Source organism: Physella acuta, unplaced genomic scaffold, assembly GCF_028476545.2.
Source record: "Physella acuta isolate Inbredline_101_S28 unplaced genomic scaffold, ASM2847654v3 ptg001128l, whole genome shotgun sequence".
Taxonomy (NCBI): Eukaryota; Metazoa; Mollusca; class Gastropoda; family Physidae; genus Physella; species Physella acuta.
The window spans coordinates 148,837-168,577 of NW_026732645.1; the positions used below are offsets into that span (position 1 = coordinate 148,837).

At 31.7% G+C, this 19,741-nt stretch overlaps 1 protein-coding gene across 1 annotated transcript; it reads right to left on the reverse strand.

Moving 5' to 3' along the window:
- Positions 1 to 104: 104 nt before the first annotated feature.
- Positions 105 to 13,378, reverse strand: LOC131956117 (putative C-mannosyltransferase DPY19L3). The gene is made up of 18 exons (XM_059320541.1): positions 13,182 to 13,378; positions 10,434 to 10,750; positions 9,983 to 10,073; positions 9,759 to 9,880; positions 8,948 to 9,087; positions 8,240 to 8,363; positions 8,007 to 8,141; positions 7,424 to 7,555; positions 6,887 to 6,991; positions 6,660 to 6,733; positions 6,273 to 6,431; positions 5,767 to 5,891; positions 4,374 to 4,522; positions 2,383 to 2,439; positions 1,785 to 1,867; positions 1,324 to 1,456; positions 926 to 1,081; positions 105 to 466 (listed from the first exon to the last, which is right to left on the reverse strand). The coding sequence occupies exons 2-18, from the start codon at positions 10,713 to 10,715 to the stop codon at positions 317 to 319; spliced, it is 2,217 nt and encodes a 738-aa protein (XP_059176524.1). The 5' UTR covers positions 10,716 to 10,750; positions 13,182 to 13,378; the 3' UTR covers positions 105 to 316.
- Positions 13,379 to 19,741: the final 6,363 nt, after the last annotated feature.

The following is a 19,741-nucleotide window of genomic DNA, read 5'->3' on the forward strand; positions in this document are numbered from 1 at the left end:
AAAAGAAGTAATAACAACATGATTACTATGAACATTTAATTTGATCACCAACATTTAAAGATCAATAAAAGAAATTGGTTATATAAAATGTAACCCAATAGAAAAATAATTAAGTATCAGCCCTTTTTTAATTAATCAGCTAAAATTGTATAAACATGGAAATTAATCAGCTAAAAATGTAATAACTTAAGAAATAATGCATTAACAAAAGTTAAGCTTATAAAAGTATTCATGGAAGTCAAAGGATAAAATATTTACATTTTTACAGTCTTCAACAGCTTGAGCAAGTTGAAACAGTCAATTTGATAATTTTATGCTACATTACTTTATACACGCGAAAAGTTGGATTTTCAAAAACAGCTTTAAAATATTTGGCATATTCAGGTGTCTGGTGCCGGACATTCTCACAAAACCTGGGTATTCTGGACTCAACAAGTCCTGGTATGTTGATATGGTCGTCTGGCATCTGGAAGGTCAATTTTTTAAATGACACCCTCAAATACAAAATTATTAAAAGAATATGAATTTTAAAGAGCACATCACTAAAACAATAAACTTGATAGAAATAATTTCTTTAAACTGAGGATATATAATTTGTAACTTTGACACTCAGGCTTAATAAGACAAACCATAAAATTAAAAAAACAACAACGCATGACAAAGTTTTATCCTGCTTGAACTTGAAACAATTTGTTTAAAGAATCCATGATTAGCTGGATGGTTGATCTATTTTCTTTTGTCAGTTTTGTGGGTTTTTTAAATTCACTTTTAAAATTCAAATTTGGAAACCTTAATTAAAAATTTCACGGATTAACTCTTGCATTGAATCACTTAACCTCGGAAGGGCATCAAACATACATTTAAAAAAAATAAAAGGCTATATGTGAAGCCAAATAAGCAGAAAACTACGCTAAAAATTTCTTACCACTCCGTTGTCAATGTCAACAAGGTCTGGGGTCCTACAACCTCCTCTGGATGGGGCCCTGCAGATACTGTCCTCAAGGATGATGTAGCTGCTTTCATAGGTTTTCAGAATGGCGTGGACATCCTCTGGCCTCCTGCGGCCATAAATCTGGTACAGCTGAGGAGACAAAATTATAGAAAAGATGTGGACACTTTAGAATGTACAAATACAATTTTAAAAACAACTTAAAAAATAGTGTAACAATATGCAACAATACTGAACAATCTTTTGACACACATTTAGAGGAAAAACAATTAAAACTGCTATAATATTTAGAATTTGGGGATTCTGATCTTATCTAATAAATTCACAAAGAAAGGCGGCCATGTTTCTAATAAAGTGTGCAGTTATTTCCTTACTTGTTTAGTCTTAAACCTGAGAAGCTTATCTTCATAGTGTGGGTGATTGGTCACAGGGCGCATAGTGCAAAGTTTGACTCCGGCAAGAAGCTGCATGCTGCCTGTGAAGGACTCGCTTGGATTTGTGCTGTTGCTGGAAACATTGACCATTGGTTTTGCTTATTAGCAATCTAATTAGATACTAAATTAATGGATTATTTAATTCATTCCATCAAACAGACCAGATACATAAACTTATTGTTATGGTTCATTTTATTAGGGCAAATATACATCATAATAGATGTATGCAAATAATACTAAACATGAACCAGAATATAGTCATAAAGACATCTTTATGGGAGAAACAAGGAAATTGATACCTTGAACTAAGACATTAGCTTCATTAGTTAAACGGTAGAGGAGGCAACGTATTCCACTTCTCTGATATCAATACCCCCAACTTTTGCACGTCTAAAACTTACCTGATCCACTCCATCAGCTCCACTGTATGAGGATCCCAAAATTCATATTTATTTTCAAGTTCAGAAAGTACACTAGGAAGCATCTGTATTTTGTGGCAATAATTATAAAAATATCAACATTTTTAAATGATTGTGTCAATAATCTTAACTACAGATAATACTTCATTAATAGGAAACACGTAATAACTGAAGAAATTTGGCGACGACTAGGGCTAAAATAATATTTAAAAAACAATGTCTTAAAATTAAGTTATTTTCTTGATACAACATCAGGTAAGCTCAGAACATCAAGGGTTATATTATCAGGAAATACCAATTTAAAGCTATATCAACTTTCAATGCAGAATTCAACACTATATTTATCCTCGACAATGTTGAGGATAAATTACACTTAAATTAGATTGAAGTCTTCACAATGTTTAATGACTCTCTCTTTTCAAGTTCCTTTATCTAACTTCAACACAAAGCTAAACAAATGACCCTAGGCTGAGCAGAGAAGACAAAAGTTCTCTATGCCCAATAGTTTCAGGTAACTGAACTCTACTATTACTAATGCATAAAATTAAGAAAACAAAGATAAAGCTATTTCTTTTCTTACCCGACCAGTTAAAGCACTAATAGCCAGAATAATGGTAGAATACTGAGCTATGGTAATCTGTGAATCAAACAAGAAAGTAGGTAATAAAAAAATAAAAATAAATGAGACACTTAAATTATTTAAATTTTACTATAATCTATTACACTCATAAAATTTTTTACTGAAGTTAATTTGTTCTTCAATGTAGCACCAAGTCAATTAGTTAAGGAACAAAGGAGATTACAAAATTTAATATAAATATAAAACAAGTGGAAATAATAAGATTTCTTGCTACTGTTTATTAATTAAAAAAATAAGCAGTTTAAAATATTTTAAAAGGCAAACAAATCAGGATAGAATTGCAGGATAGATAGCCCAGGATATATATATATATATATATATATATATATATATATATATATATGTGTGTGTTACCGGCAATGTATGAAAACCGGCATTCTATAGAAACCTTGGCAATGTATGCAATGCTTGAAATGGGCAGGCAAAGTATATAATACATCACTATTTCATACAAATCCTAGTAATTCTATAGGATATCCAATAATAAACAGGCGAAGTGTAGACATTCACTTCACTTAAGAATTCACAATCTTGATGATGACAATACTTGATGATAACTTGCACGATGACTCAAGTAGGATTGATGACTAACATGACTGCCTATTCTAGCTTTTCCCTTTCGTATACCACCTAATCTCTAAGTTCTACAATATATGTCACTTCTCTCCCAATACTTACTATGCTACAGAAGTGTACAATTATTGACGTTTGATACAAAATATACAACACAAACAGATTATGGATTTGTGAGCCATGGCTGAAGAAACAAAAAAAAGGTATTGTAGTGAAGCCTATGGTATTTTCTGGTTTCAATTGGCACTGCCAAGTGGATGTAATTGACTTTCAATCCCATCTTGACAAGAAATATAATTTTATAATGGTGTACAAAGATATTGTCAACAAGTTTGTGGTTAATAATAAAGGGAGTTGAAGAAGTAGCTTACAACTTGATAGGTATATTTACCTTGATTGGTGCATTCAAACCGCGCTAGAATAAACAAAACCTTCTGTCGCCAAATCCCATCAATCAATTATTATTGCTGAAGTGTCCCCTGCCCGTAAGCTCATAACAGAAAACATTCATGTGGAAATATTTCTACGGCTTTTCACATGGCTTTGTTACAAACCAGACTGTAGCCCAAATAATCAAAATACAGGAATTATCGGTAGACCCCCAGCATTGTAGTCGTCTCCCTGATCATTCATTACCTGGGACAATGTAAGCTTATTGCGCTTGACATCCTCAGTTGCGATCCATGCATTTAAATTGTGACAGCTGCTTTCTTAGAAGTTAACTAGGCACGATTTTTTTTTGGATTGATTTATTTGTCTCCAACATACATGGATACATACGAGTAATACTGTTGCTGTAGCCGCTTTTTCAATCTTTCACAATCCCTCCATACAATTGTTTGTCACTATAGACTTTTGTATTCACTTTATAGTGCCTAGATATTTTATGTAATAAACATTAGATGTTGTTCATTTAGTATTATTTTCTTTCATTTTTTTACAGATTGTTACTAAAGAATTTTGCAATCTGGGCATTTCACACTTTGCCTGGGCAATTCTTGTCATTCTATTTATTCCCTAGGCATTTTATATAATGCCTAGGAAAAGTATATAACAATGCCAATATTTCATACTTTGTATACATTGCTTAGGGTGCCGGGTTTTCAAACTTTGCAGGTATCACAAGTAAAGGTAAAGCAGGCAAAATTGAAAAAACAAAAATGTCAGACCCTGTCAAATCAATACAATTTATATGGATCAATTTATTGCTAGATATTCTTTCCTTTAAAATTTTTTTTTAAAAAGTGTAGGGAACATGTTAATCAAACAAACTTAAAAGTGTACTGAAGAATGTTTAGTAAAGATTGTATAGTTTCAAGTTGATTAGAAAAATAATGAACCCTAGTTGCTTAACAAACCAGAGATTTTTTAGCAAATTTGTGAAAAACTGTGATCCACATTGTTTCATCAGACAGCCCAACAGAAGCAAGCACGCAGATGTATGGTGTCCAAAAATATTTCATTCGCAGGGTAAATATTGCTAGTGCACCAAAGAAAACAGCTTGTACTGTAAAAAAAACATGAGAGGGGAACTTTGATGCAAATCTAAGAGGTATTGTTGCACTAATCACATATGTAAGAGGTATTGTAGTGCTAATCACATAATATGTAAGAGGTATTGTAGTGCTAATCACATATGTAAGAGGTATTGTAGTGCTAATCACATATGTAAGAGGTATTGTAGTGCTAACCACAAAATATGTAAGAGGTATTGTTATGCTAATTACTTATGTAAGGGGAAATAAAGAGCTTAATCAAATGAGTGAGGGAAATTGACGTGCTAATAACCCTGTCAAAGATTTGGGATCTCATAATGATGAGAGCAGGACAATTCAGCATCCTCAGAGGTTTTTGATCTGCTAGGACCAACAACTGAATATTAAAAATGTAGTTTGTTAAACTGAAATGTATTCTACTTTTCAATGTATGGACCTGAATGTGAGTTTTAATGTTGTTAAAAAAAAAAACAATTTTATATGAATGTTACAAAAGCTATTTTCAAGAATAAATGATATAAACGATTCACTAACTTTATAGTGTAATAAAGCAGGTGCAGGAGAATCAAGTGTATAATGAAAAATTTAGTGGGTATAAAGTATGAGAGAAATGTGCAGGATCAGTTGATAAAAAGATATAAACTGCACCAGCCCAGAATTTGAAAAATAACAATGTAACCAAATGACCAGTATACTTTTTTGACAATAGCTTAAACCTGTATTATTTGAGGTAGCAAAACATAACTGCATATTCCATTTAACAGATTACAAAGCAAATTAATTCCTTTATTAATTTAGAATTTTTTAAAATTATTAAGTGCTAAATTATTCTCAACTACTGAAACTTGATTGATTGACTATTTACTGTATGCTGGCTTACTAGAGATGAGATTTGTAAAACTAATGTAAGTAGGACATACAGCAATATAATATAGCTAGTTAGAGTATAATAAAATAATTGTCAAATTATCAGTATTTTTATTTTAAACAAATAATTGCTATTAAAAATTAAATAGTAGTTGCTAATGATTGTGTTTGTAGCTTGAATGTAAATTCTAATTAGGTTGAGATAATCCTTTTTTCTATCAATGAACTTTACCCAAATTATAAATTAAATAGTAAGCCTATTTATTTAAGTGTTTATGTCAGTAGATTAAATATCTTAAATATGCTAAAAAAAGTAAATGATCCAAATTTCTGTAAATTCTTTTTTCAAACCAAAGCTCAATTGGTATTTAACTTGCAGTTAGCTTACTTGTGTGAAAAGCAAGATCTGGTCTACAGTCCTCAAAGCAGGGCAGATTGGTGTTCACTTTATCTTGGCTACTGGTTAAACCTTTACCGTTGTTTGTCTGTGTTGCAGTGGCACAACTCTGGGACCTGAGAAAATATGCCGCGTTATTAAATACTTTAATTATCTCATTATGTAGCTACATCATCATCAACATCTTTCCCAATCATGCACAAGACTCAAGGGTCATATGTTTCAATGACAAGGGGACAGTGTGGTCAGCACTATGCCCAGCCGCCTTTGTTTCCATAAGAGCTGGGTGGACTTAGGGACATCATACAGACTTGACCAGGGATCCGACCTCACGACTTTAAGGTTAGCAGTCCAGAGCTCTACCATCCGCCCATGCTGTCTCTATTTTTAGCATTTTAGCTTAACTATTAATATTTTTTTGTAGAATGTAAATATGTAAGAAAACAAAAATTAATTTATCAATGAAAACTGTAATAAAACATGTTTTAGAATTTTACCTCCATTTCCTGATCACTGTGTATATGAGATAAAGTAACATCAGAAAGTGTGCAACAGCATATAAAGGTAGAACACCACTGTTTGTGAGTCTTTCAAAAACATCCCAGGTTATAAAACCAAATATACCAAGACACAAGTAAATTCTTGAATCAAACTCCCTATGGGTAATGGTAGAAAACATACATTTTAAAAAAAAAATGTATAATATATTTTCATTACATTTAAACTTTAAAATCAAAGTTAAGTATACATAAAGAAATGAGAAACAATTTTGTTTTACCTGATAAACTTATGACAAGGTATTACCTAAAATGGTTTAAACTAGCTTTAATTTTGTGTTTTTAGTAATTTTTGTACTGACAAAAACAGTGCCACCAAATGTTTACCTTGTGTCTACTGAGCTAAACTTATCCATGAGAAACTTGAAAATGTGTTCATCTCCATCCACACTGAATGCCAACTAAAACAGAATATTGAAATATTAGAGGATTTATTTAAACAGAAACATGATGTTTAAAGAATACTGGGTGGTATAGTACAATCAGAAGAAACACAAATGTTTTACATTATAAAGACAAACAAGCTGTAAAGTACTAAGAGAAAGAAAACTGACCTTAAGAAGATGGTTTAAAACAAACATCAGCAGTAATGATATCAAGGACAGTAGAATCACCCTAAAGATATGGTACACAATGGAATGAGGTGTGGAGCTGCCACTCTGAAATAGAAATAATTTAAAAAATGACCACAAAAAAAAACAGAGACTAAAACAATTTAAAAAAAAAAAGAGATTCTTAGCAGTAAACTACTGAATAAAAAATATCTTTAATCTTTAAAATTATTATTATATTATTTATTAAGTATTATTTTTGTTGTATTATATAACTTTAAAAAAAAAAGACATTTTGAATTTTAAAAAATAGGATATACAGCTATGAATTTTAAGTTAAATTTTATAAAACATTTTGCAATGAAGCTGTTTTTTACAAATACATTTTTAAAATATTCTTTTTTAGAATTAAAAACCCCATTTGCTAGATTTTTATAAAATCATTTTTTTATGAGTAATACATTTACGTTTAGAAATTTATAACGGCTTAAGTTACATTTACATTTCTGGTAGTTAAATGTATTGCTGTAACCAACTCACCTGCAATGCAAGTAAACCAAGGGAGACTAGCAAAAAAGAAACAGCCAGAGAACCAATGATCATGCTGTTGCCAAATTGCAACAAATATACAATCAGCAAAGAAAACAGCTGGCACAGCATTATGTTTCTGACCTAGGGAAACAAATTGTGAAACATGCGTCTTCACATCCAAATCTTAATTTAGTTTTAATTGTATAAGATGAGACAGATGACAATGGGAGGTGTGCAAATTTTAAGTATTTAGTTTGAACAACTCAAGTTTGTCGTGGCAACTATTTACAAAAATAAAAAACTCTGCAGCTACTGTAAACTGTCCAGATAGGAATAGCGAAAATGATAGGAAATAAAAAAGTTAATATTTAGTTAGGATTCTGAGAAGACAAAAAAAATAATAAAATAAAATAATATTAGTATTTTTAAAAAAGCTTGCTTTTTAGAATTAAGTAATCTTAAATAGAAGACAATTTCTAATACAAATTTTGTGTCTTTAAAAATTAAGACATAAGAACAATTATTAAAAGATTAAAAACAAAGTAACTGCTAACATTGTGAATCATAACTAAAGATAAAGTTATATAATAACCTTGAGAGGAGGAAGCAGATTAAGAATCCATCCACCAAATAGGGAAAATGCCTGCAGCATCATGATAAACTGGTTAAACTGCCAGAAAAGGCAGAAGAAAAATGTGCTAAGTGCCACTACACAGAGGCTGCATCGCTGTGGAGAAAAAATTAAAGTTTGTTCATAGGTTCACACACTAATTTAAAAAAACTAAATTAACTATTTCTGAATTAAACTTTTAACTGACTTTGTACCTTGTAAAATGGACTCATGTTTGGCTTCAGATAAATTGTGAGGGCTGCAGCTTGTAACCAGAGAAACGGAAGTGAAAAAGATTCACGAAGTGGTATGGAGTGGTCGACTCGCGTTGTATCTAAGCTAAGAACAATCATTTTCAAACATGATTAAACATTAAGTTGTTATGCATTATATGCATGTTCAAAGCTTAATTAACCAAGGTGTAATCTTTAATCTATATATTACGGAGTGTATTACACGGTTCCCAGAAATATGCGTAACGGAAAACTGAGCAAACAGAAAAATGCGCAAACTCAAACTAATTATAGACTTTACTTTTTTCATATTTAGTGGAAAAGTGTTTTATTTTGCTACAATGTACACATGATCTTTCTTTGTTAATGTCTATAAATGCTGGATTTAAGAAAACAAAAATGCCCTGGCAAACGTTTTATGTGCAGTGTTCTGTAGCGCATCTTTCCAGCATTACACATTAGCAGGTTACTAAGCATTATATGCATATTCAAAACTTAATTAACTAAGGTGTAATCTTTAATCTATATATTACATTGTGTATTACACATTAGGAGGTTACAGAGTGTTATATGCATATTCAAAGCTTATTTAACCAAGTCATAATCTTTATATATTACAGTGTGTATGACACATTAGGAAGTTTTAATGAATGAGAGATGACATGCACAATCTGCTGCTGAAAAGCTTACCGGTTAAATATGTAAAATGCAGCAGAGAGTACTCCAGCTAGCCAGGTGTTACTTAAAGCCCAAGCCAACACATATATACCAGATATTAGCAGCGCATGTAAGACAAACACAGCATCTATGTAAAACATGATAGGCTGCATCTGTTCAAGTCAAAAATGGTATTCCATTTAGTTAAAATAAACTCAGTTTTTAAAAATGGGTTTTTATTAATTAGTCAAATCTATATATTAGTAAAATTTTGCTTATAATGATACTCATGGGTTTTTGATGTATAGTTAGCAGTGTGATATTTTGATGTGACTAATGGATTAGTACATTTAAAAAAGTTAAGCTCGCTTTTTTAGACCTAAAGATCCATAGGGAAGATGAAGCAGAGTTTTTATGTTTCTTGTCCCTAGCATATGAAGGGATGGTGTGGTAAGCACTAAGCCCAGCTGCCTTTAGTTTCCCCAATGTGAGTCAGGTACCCATCAGAGCTGGGTGGACTCAGGGACATCCAACAGTCCCAAGCCCAGACTGAGTTGTAAGCCAAATGGGATTAGTACATAAGATGTGTCACATGTCTATTTAATCAGATTTAAAATAGTATACCTTAAGCAAAATTAATTGACAAATTCTTCACATTAAATATTCCCTGATCGTAAACAAAAAAATCTTTATATCTCACTTTACTAACATTTTTTGGGTAATATAGAAGTGTTAAATTTTTAATTATAAAGCAATTTAATCACTAAACTTTTTGCAGATAATTTTATTAATCATCAAATTTATTAACCTGTATAATTGTTTAAACTTGACATAAAGAAATTACCGATATGCCTAAAGTTCTGTACAAGAAAGCTAATATAACTTCTTGGTACACATTCATCCTGGCCAAAATATTGATGGTATCAGGATGTTCTGTAAGTTTGTCTGATACCAATTCTTTCATACCTATAAAGCAAAACACAAAATATACTTAATACAAATTACAGACAACAAATTTAATTTCTCTACTTCAGACACTGATTAGTAAAACAATAATAATTAACTAACCCTGGCTAAAAGATTCAGTATTCACCAGCTGTTTGAAATAAGAATAATAGAGTCCTGATTCTGTGCGGAAAGATATTTCTCTTTCTACTTCCTAGAAAATAAAAAGCAGGTGTTTTAATGTAGAGAAATATATAATAATATCGAACTGATTTTTTAAACACATTTCTAAATGCAACTGGTTTAAATTTTAAACTGTATTATTTACAAAGCATTCTATTTTTTTTTATAGTTTTGATACAATTTTTAAAAAAAAATCAAAGATTGAATTGTATAAATTTCAGTCTATTTGGTGAAGAGACCTAAATATTAGTGACGCAGCATTTTAAAACTATGTATATTCTTGACAAAGAAGAAAAATGTGCCACATAAAACATTTTCGTGACTAAAACTTGAAGCTGTAACTTAAAAATATAAATCCTAAGAAAACGGTAAACAAATTTTATACTCAAACCTGTATGTTAGTAAACCATAATTTGTTTTCATGTAGCTGCCACATATAGCAACTATGTGTATAGCTTAACGCAACCATCACAACTAGGCCCACTGTAACATTTACAATTGAAGAAATGCTCCAGTGGGTCTTTCCTTGTTTTTGTTCCTTTAAATTAAGTGGATCACTGTGCCTGTTTTTCATTTTGCCCGAACCTTCTGAAGCATCAAGCCCATTGTCAGGTTCAAAACTCTTGGATCCATAATGAGCTGCGTTTGATCGTTTTTTTTGTTTGTTCGTCATTTTTCAAACTGCTTTCCTTTTGAGGACGCAAATATCTGGAAATTAGAAGTTGACGTAATATATTCAAATTCAATATAAATTATAAAAATATTTTTTACAGGTTGAATAACTAGACTGGATAGATACTTTAAGTTTAAGTAAAAAAGTGGGAGTGTAAGTAGTCTTCAACATGACTACAATTGTTGGATTGATAACACAATCTAAATTGTATCGGAGTGACTTAGTGACAGTGACAATCACCAGACTTACAACTATACAACTATTGCTGAAGCCAACAAAAGAGGTATTCTAAACTCAAGTGGTAACGTCTCAATATTAACTATGGCTTACTGTGGTTACTTAAATTAAAGATCATACAAATAAGAAATAGACCTTAGAAGATTAGAAAAATATACATAATTACTGTTCATTAAAAATTAGGCCTAGGGTAAAGTGAAGTAAATGGCAATCAGCAGTATTACTATTAGGCCCCAGTTAGCAACCAACCTACAAAAAGTCCCAGTGAAACTACTTATCTACTTATGAGGTAACAACCACTGCTATTTTTTTTACCACAGACAAGCAGAGGATTCATGTAAATATTAATGAATTTATGACCCACTTGGCCCATCAGTGAGGAGCTGAAACAGGCATTATTTCCAATTTTCTCTATTCAAACTTTTCCCCCTCCATAAAATCATTAGGGCTATGTTAACTTTTTTCCCACGTTTTCTTTAACTTGCTTTTGCGTCAGTTTTTCCAATCAAATCTTGCGATTGAAATTTCGGGCACTTCCCAGTTAGCTAGCGCGCTGAAATTTTCTGGGAAGCTTTGTTTCCGATGACAATACAATATTCAATTATTATTATTATTACTAAATTGATCCATGGAAAAATTTTATTGATCATTTTAGACCCCTATATATTTGTACAAAAAAGGGACATAACCTAGTAATTGTAATTTGATGAAAACAAGGTTCTGTACTTTCCCTCTTGTGGCTTACTGAAAGAGCGAGCACGTGATTGGCTGAGTAGTGGTCACGCGGTTTTTGTGTACAAACCTATGCAAATCTGACTGATCAGGATGATAGATGGTCGAATGGTTTGCACGCGAGGGCAAAATGGTGAAAGAAACGGCAACATAGAAGAAACGTCGATTGGAAAAGGCACGTGTTTTTTACGAGTTGTCTTCGTTTAACCAAAAAAAAAAGTGAATGCGAGAAGATAAAATTGATAGCAAGATTTGAATGCAAACAAACAAAGACTAAAAAGTATAAAATAATTATCAATAAAAAAGTTTAAAAAAACCCACGTTTTCTGATTGAACTAAAAAGTATAAAATAAATGCTATACATCACAATAATGCAAGCGATCACTCTACTATAAGCGATGAAAAACATGGGGCGCCGTGATTTTCTTACAGTTTCTAATACTGTTGATTCTCTACAAGCTCCCAAATAAAACTCAATAGTATTATCTAATCAATAGTAATATAACTTTTACATCTTATATTAACAATGACCAATAAAAAACTTTTACTTCAGCGCCCCACGTTTTTATATATTATATATGTAATATATATATTTCTGGTAATCTATCGTTTTGGGTACGTAAAATTGCCCGCGGCTATTAATGTACGAAAACGTTACCTCATTGTCAAGGCTGTAATAGAAGTATATTGTGATATGTTTGTGTCAAATATTATAGATAAATAAATAATAAACCTAAATCAATGGCTAAATATATCAATATAGGCCAGAAATTAACTTTAAACAGCAGTGTCTGCCAGCAAGATTTGCTATATAAACAGCAGCCATTTGTAAAATAGAGTGACTTCCGTCTGAATCTTGCGCTATAAGTCTATAAAAATTTAACAAGATGGCTGCTATAGTGAATGAGCATGGTTGCATCTGTTGGAAACATCGCTGGTGTTCATTTATTACTGAAAACTTTTAATTCAATTGTTTAAAAACAGGTACATAAATGAAACATTTTTGTATTTTTCAAAACATAAATCCTCCTCAAAATGTGAAATAATTATTAAAATGTAAGGAGTCACCTGTTTTTCACATTACTAGTCGCGGGCGATTTTACGTACCTAAAACGATAAGATTACCATATTTCTATATTAATTAAATTTTGTTGGGGGGTAGCGTTCTTTGGGGGAGTGGGAGGGGGGGCTATGCCAGTTTGCCACCCCCAAGAGATGCCTGGAAGAAACTCTGTCTGCACCCCCCCCCCCCCCAGTTAAGTAACTGTTAGTCTGTTAGAGTTAATTAATAGATCTAGTTAGTTAATATTTATAGGCCCTAAAAAATTATAATACTAATTACACAAAATTAGTAGGCCTAATTACTAATACTGTACTGTAAGTGTAATTAACTGTAAAGAATAGCCTGTAGTTACACTGTAGTACTGACTGTTGGATAGAACTAATAGAATCTAGAATATGTCAATTGACAATTAATATTAATATTTATGAACTTACAGCTAGGCTATCATAATCATAATGCAATCTTCTTAGTTACGTCATGACGAATGCGCTTGTTTAATGTTTTATTTATTTTCAAATTAACAACGTCGTAATCCTAAGCCGGTTAAGAAAGTTAATTTCTAGATCAAGATCCAGATCAAGTTTAGATTTGGTTATAGTTTTTAACGAACTATTTACGATTGGGATATATAAAGCATAGAACTAGCACAGAGTTTATCCTTTTGTCAAACTAAATGACATTTTTCTGTCGAAAAAAGTAAAGCCACTAACTAAATTAAGTCTCTGCAAAGAAAGCATACTGACTATGTAAAAGAAATATTAAATATAATTTTAAAACACATTTTTGATTTTTGACTGTGAACAAAGTTTAGTTAGTTTTAAAACTAATAGAATCTAGTAATTTTAAGTTTAAAGATAATTTAAATTATAATTTGCCATGCTGGCATAATCAATTTCGGGAATGCCCCAAAAAATCGGAAATTTCCTTGAAAAAAAAATACACCTAGGGGCCCAACTAAAATTAATTTTTTTTGTGGTGTGTGGAGCAGCAATAAACAGCTGCGTGCTTAAATTATATAGAAATCTATAGTTATGCCTATTTAATTAATGCGCAATTTAATTGAGCTTGCCTTTTTCTTTCTTTCTTTGACATCACCGGCACAGGATGGATGCATGGGCCCTTTTTGCAACACGGTATGGTAAACTCCTCGCTCCGACTACCTCATCATAAACTCATAAAGTCATAACTATACAGATGATACAGAGTCATACACTAAAAATCACAAGATCTAATTTCTAAATAATACAGGCTACAGGTCATATTCAACTCATCCACAGAATCTGGCTTAGGTAATAAATAGATAGATCTATCATTTTTGATTGCTAGAATCAAGATTGCTGGCTAAGAATAAATTCTCAAAGGGTATTTCTTTTTGCATCGAGCTTTGCAATGCACTTGCTTGTTGAATGGGCATCAGATGTGCCGTGAAATGGCAGTTTTGGCAGAAACGTTTTGAGGCTATTATAATAAATTCTGATGTAGTCACAATTGCTACAACAGTCGCTGGAAAACACATAAATGAAATCCATTTTGGAGAAACTGAAAATGTTTTTACTGCAAATGTTAGGCCTACAGAACTTGCAGGCGACAGGGCATATGACTACGCTAGCCATGTACTCAAAACACCCACAATCAATGTACTCTACACGCTACATAATTATATATATATTATTGTCAAGTTGACACGGATGATACAAAAACTCACAATGGCAAAGTTTCATCAGCTGACAGATCTGAGATATGGCTTACAAACCATGCTAGAGTGTTACTGCTCAATTTCAATGATGAACTACAAAAAAAATGTAGGCCTACTTGAGTTGCATGGGCATTTATTTTAACTCTCTGGATGGCAAAGCCAATGAAGCCCGGGAGACATCCCAAAAATTAAATTCAGAAATTCTTAGTGACACATGATTTGGTTCAGACTGTCATGTTGTTAACTTGCTGTATCAAAACTAAGACTAAGGTAAGCGTATTCCATCTCTCTTGTTATGATTTTATTTTGCATTGAGATAACTTTTCTTTTCAGTAATTTGTGTATTTCCCATTTGGTACAAAGCAAAGAAGAGAGATCCTGCAGGATTCAACTCAAGGCTTCTCTAAGACAGCATTGTTTGACATGTGGAGTTTCCCCAGATCAGTTGGCAACAGACTGCATATGTTGTTCTGTCTGGCTGGTATTGTTTTCAGACACAGGCAACTTGTGCTATATTTAGATAAATACAGCAGCAACGCTCTACAAACTGCTCTATTGAAGGATTTTAAAAGAGACCATAATGGCCCAAGGGCAGGCACTTGGTCTATGGGGAAAATTCCTAATATGGGCTTGAATGTCACTTTTCTATGCCAAGGAATGAAAAAGAAATCATTTTGATATGGTAAAACTAATTCATTCACTGACTTTTATAAAATTAGTACTGGTGACTTCTTGTAATGAGTCATGCTTTGTTCAAAATGTTATTTATTTTTCTTTTATCTTGAATATCAAAAGGTGGTGATGAAGTTCTTGCCAGAGTATCTCCTGATAAGACATGAAGATGCCTTTGGATGCCCCATAATTGCAGATGAAACATTGACATGCTTGATTATTTGTTGGTGACACACACCTCAAAGCTTTTAGCACTGCCACAAAAAAGTCATGGCCACAGCCCACCATACTGTCTTCAGCTGTCAGCTAACCTGTTATCTGGAGAGTGAACTAGCTGCATCTACTGAGGCCATGTTAGCAACAGCCCCCAGTGCCCCCATCCACAACATCTGGTCTGAAAGAGCTCTTGGTGTTGTTCACTACTTGCCACGCAGGGCTCCAAAGTCAGACACATAACATTTTTAGTTGCATGAACAAATCATTGGACTGGCTGCAGCATTTCAACAAACAATAAACCAATTTTTTATTAAGAGGCGCGCAGTGTGTAGGAAGATAAGAAACAGATAGGAGAGAGAAAATGAGCTCTAGCTGTGCCTGATGGAAAAAAGCCAGAAAAGAGACATGGGAAACAGGAACAAGATGGCTAAAGCTATTAAACAGCTTTGATTGAGCTTTCTACTGTTTTGACTGACCCTGTAGACCTGTTTGTTAATGTTAGCAGTTTTCAACAGTTTTCAACAAAACAAAAAAGAGTAGAGGGGTTGAGGATTGAATGTAAGTGGAATGTTTATGGGGAGGATGTTATTTTTAGTGGTAGGTTTATTTTTAAAGTTTAAGAAAAACTCAGCTGTTGATTCATTTGGAGTTGCTGATTGAAAATCTAATGAAATGGAGGATAATACCAGCCAACATATGTTTCATAAATTACCACACACTTCTTTTGAGACTTGCGTTAAGATTGGTCACTATGTGGAGGGCGTAGAAACTGGGACAAAATACGTTAACATTTAAACTGTAATTTAAAACTTAAAAAAAATTTCACATAGTTTAAATGGACTTCTCATAAATACTAAAAAAATATCGCTTAGATCTATCGATATACTTAGTAGACCTACTTATTATCGATTTTGTTGAAAATTTTTTGAAAAAGTGACAGCATTTCAAGTGTTGGGGGGTTGGCCATTTTGTGACAATGGAGTAGAATTTAATGTAAAAAAGCATGGTTTCATTTATCATAGACGCTCATCCCCATGAATTGTGCAGATGACAAAGAGGCCTACTAGTATGTGTGTGTGTGGGGGGAGGGTATGTTTTATCATTTTGTAATATTCAGTTTGGAATAGTGAGGATATTTTTGCTTTTGGTTTGTATGTGTGATAATAGCCTCCAGCCTTTTTTATTATCCCTACTTTGAGAAATTGTTTTTTAATCTGTACTATACTAGTGATGTCATTATTTAAATTTTTATTAAAGTCAAACTAAAAAAAAAACCGAAACAATTGGTTGTAAAAAACATGTATTTATTTCTTAGTTTTAAATCAAATCATTTGTACAAAATATTAGCAAACACAGACAACCTGCTCACAAATACACAATGCCCTCCATTTTGGTGTTCTTCTTTCCTTACAATGATCACATGTAACCAATATCATGCCAAGACATCTATTTCTATTATTTCATAATAGATAAAATTAGATAATAAAACTGCAATGGCTTTAACTTTAACATTTCAAAGTTTAAACCTAGCCATTTCAAGACACTCACACTAAATTAAAAAAAAGTAAATTTTGCAGGGTAAAAAAATGAAGTGTCTTAAAAATCTGGCTACTGTCAGCACAAAACATTTCAATGAGTCAGAGTGTTTGCCTGATTGACATAATCACACTAGTGTTCTACTGAGCACCAAAATCACATTGACAATGTGAGGTAAGTTTTATTTTGGAAGATAATAGGTTACCAGAATATTTTCATTATTGATACTTGCCACTTGTCAGTCTCATAGATTAGGCCTAAATAGTACCTTTTAAGAATTGTTTTATCTGAATTTTAAAAAAGTGAATTAAAAATGTTTTATATTTACTTTGGTCCTAGTATTACAATTACATACTCTACATGATTCTTTTGTTTTAACAATACTTGAACAAGACTTTTTGTGACCAGTTATGAAAATGTGTATTATTATTCATTGTTCAAAGGGTATAGAAAAAATAAATCTTTTTTTATTTCAACCAGGGTATCATAAATCTCACATTTTATATTATTAGCTTTCATCATCATACAGTTGTTTAAGATTACACATCCAGATGAACATTACAATAATTTTTAAAGGGCAGTGTTTCCTTAAGTTGCCCTCTGAAAGTCGTACACACGCATTTCTAGCGTTTAAATTAAATGAATGTTAATCAGACATACCATTCTATCCAGTGATAATATTTTATTGGCAATAATACATTTGAGATAGTACTGGTATGGTGTTCAAATCCAGACAATATTTCAAAGCACTCAAGGAAGTGAATGCTCATCTTGCTGACGTTATCAATATTATAAAAAACAACATTTCATTATAAAAAGAAACAATAATTAAATAGAGCGAACACATTGTACTGAAACTACTGACAGACTAAAAATAGAAATGTACGGTAGGCTAGTAACATCCTTGACCTTACTAATATTACATTGCCTACGGCTAATTTGTAAACCAATCTGTGAGCGCAACATTTTTATTTCAAACACGGTTAGGGGGGGGGGGGTCGTCATTAATCCTACTGTGCTTGATTTGTAGCAGCAATTCAACAGAATTCTATTGAAATTTTTTTCTTCATGTAGGAACAGTGAAATGAAAATATAATGTTTTTGCTGATAGTTTTTGATTTTACAATTAGTATAGCTTGTATATGGAAATAAGACATTCTTTTTTAACGTTGTTGTACAATAACATTTGTTTAAAATTACAAAAACATATTCAAAAAGTAAAACTGAATCTAAATGATATAAATTCAAAAATTGACAATTTACCTAGCTATATAACTTAAATCTGTTGGTCATATAGAAGATGTATGGATAAGATTGATGTAAAATCATGAGCTTTGAATGTGAAGTTGATGGACATCATAAAAGTAAACTACAGCAGAAAATATTCACAGCTCGTCTACACAAAGACACTTCAAGCTACCATTACTTACAGTTTACAGATTAATCAAGAAAGATTAAAATAAAGCAACGAAGTAAAATACACTCATCAGTGCACATGTTCAAGGGTCTTATGATACAATTACAAAACAATAATTCTTCATGCCTACAAGTACATCTCAATTTACTTTCATCCACACATATTTAATGATATATATAAAAATTCAAAATGTCACACATTTAGCATTATAAATTGGGTCTATTAGGTAGATAAGTATGTATGATTTGACTTTTCTCGCAGGTTATTTTTACAGAAACATTTAGTGATGTCTTTTACAGTAGGTCTGTATGTAATAATTCAAAATGAAAATTATTTAATCTTTAAACACTGATAAATCCAAAAAATATTTTATGTATAAATTTCGAGTTTTTGAAATTAAATTTAAAACCACTTTTGTTCTGATTGTAGTCAGTGATTAGGTTCCATCTATAAAACTTTACTGGACTGTTTTATAAAATGGTTAAAGTATATTCAAATTGACATTCTCCCTTCAAGACTGTACTTTAAAATTGTTAGGAAAAGAACAAAAAATTTAAAAGAAATATAAACAAAGGCTACATATTATGCTAATTTATCTTAACAAGATGAAGAGTTCTGAGCACAGACAAAAGTCAGTATCACAAATAAATGCATTGTTTTTTATTACATGGTGTTTTATTGGAAGCATTTATGTTCCCCACACAGTAGAAACTATTCACTCACCAGGAATAGTTACAATTAGTGAACTCTGGGTCTACCTTTAACAAGCATAGATCCAACATGACAGTCAAGCAAAATTAAAATAATATCTTTAAACATTGGCCATAAATCTTACACAATTATTTTTGGTCTGGACTGAAAATAAGGCTGAGCTAGAATAGAATTGTACACAAGTTTAGAGATAGACAGTAGTAAAAAAATATTTTATAATGAAAATATGAACAGAAAATTAAAAAAAAAGTAAACACAAATTTTAAGCAGTTTTAATTATGTTTTAAACAAAAACCACTGTAGACTATAAATAATACTGTTTGCATTAATATAAAATTGTTGTGGTAAGAAACGATGAATTAGGGACATGAGGAATAATTTATAATGAATATATCCTGAATGAGAGAATGGTAGATGTGCACCATCACAAATTTTCTAAAATACATCACTACACCTGTGATCATTAGACGGGAACAACACACAATAAATTACATAATCAGCTGAATTAATGACAGGCACAATTATGTAATTCAATAAATTAGTTGGTAGCTAAAACAATACGAAACAAATTTATCAACAGTTTTTCAAAAGGTTTTCTAATTACTATGTACAGTTCTAATAATTTGCTATTTTAAAAAAAAATTCCATTTATATTCTACATTAAACATACACAATTTTTTTTGCATTTAAATTATGTTTTACTTGTAGCCAACTTAATAAGCAGTCATTTCATCTTGCGCCTGTAA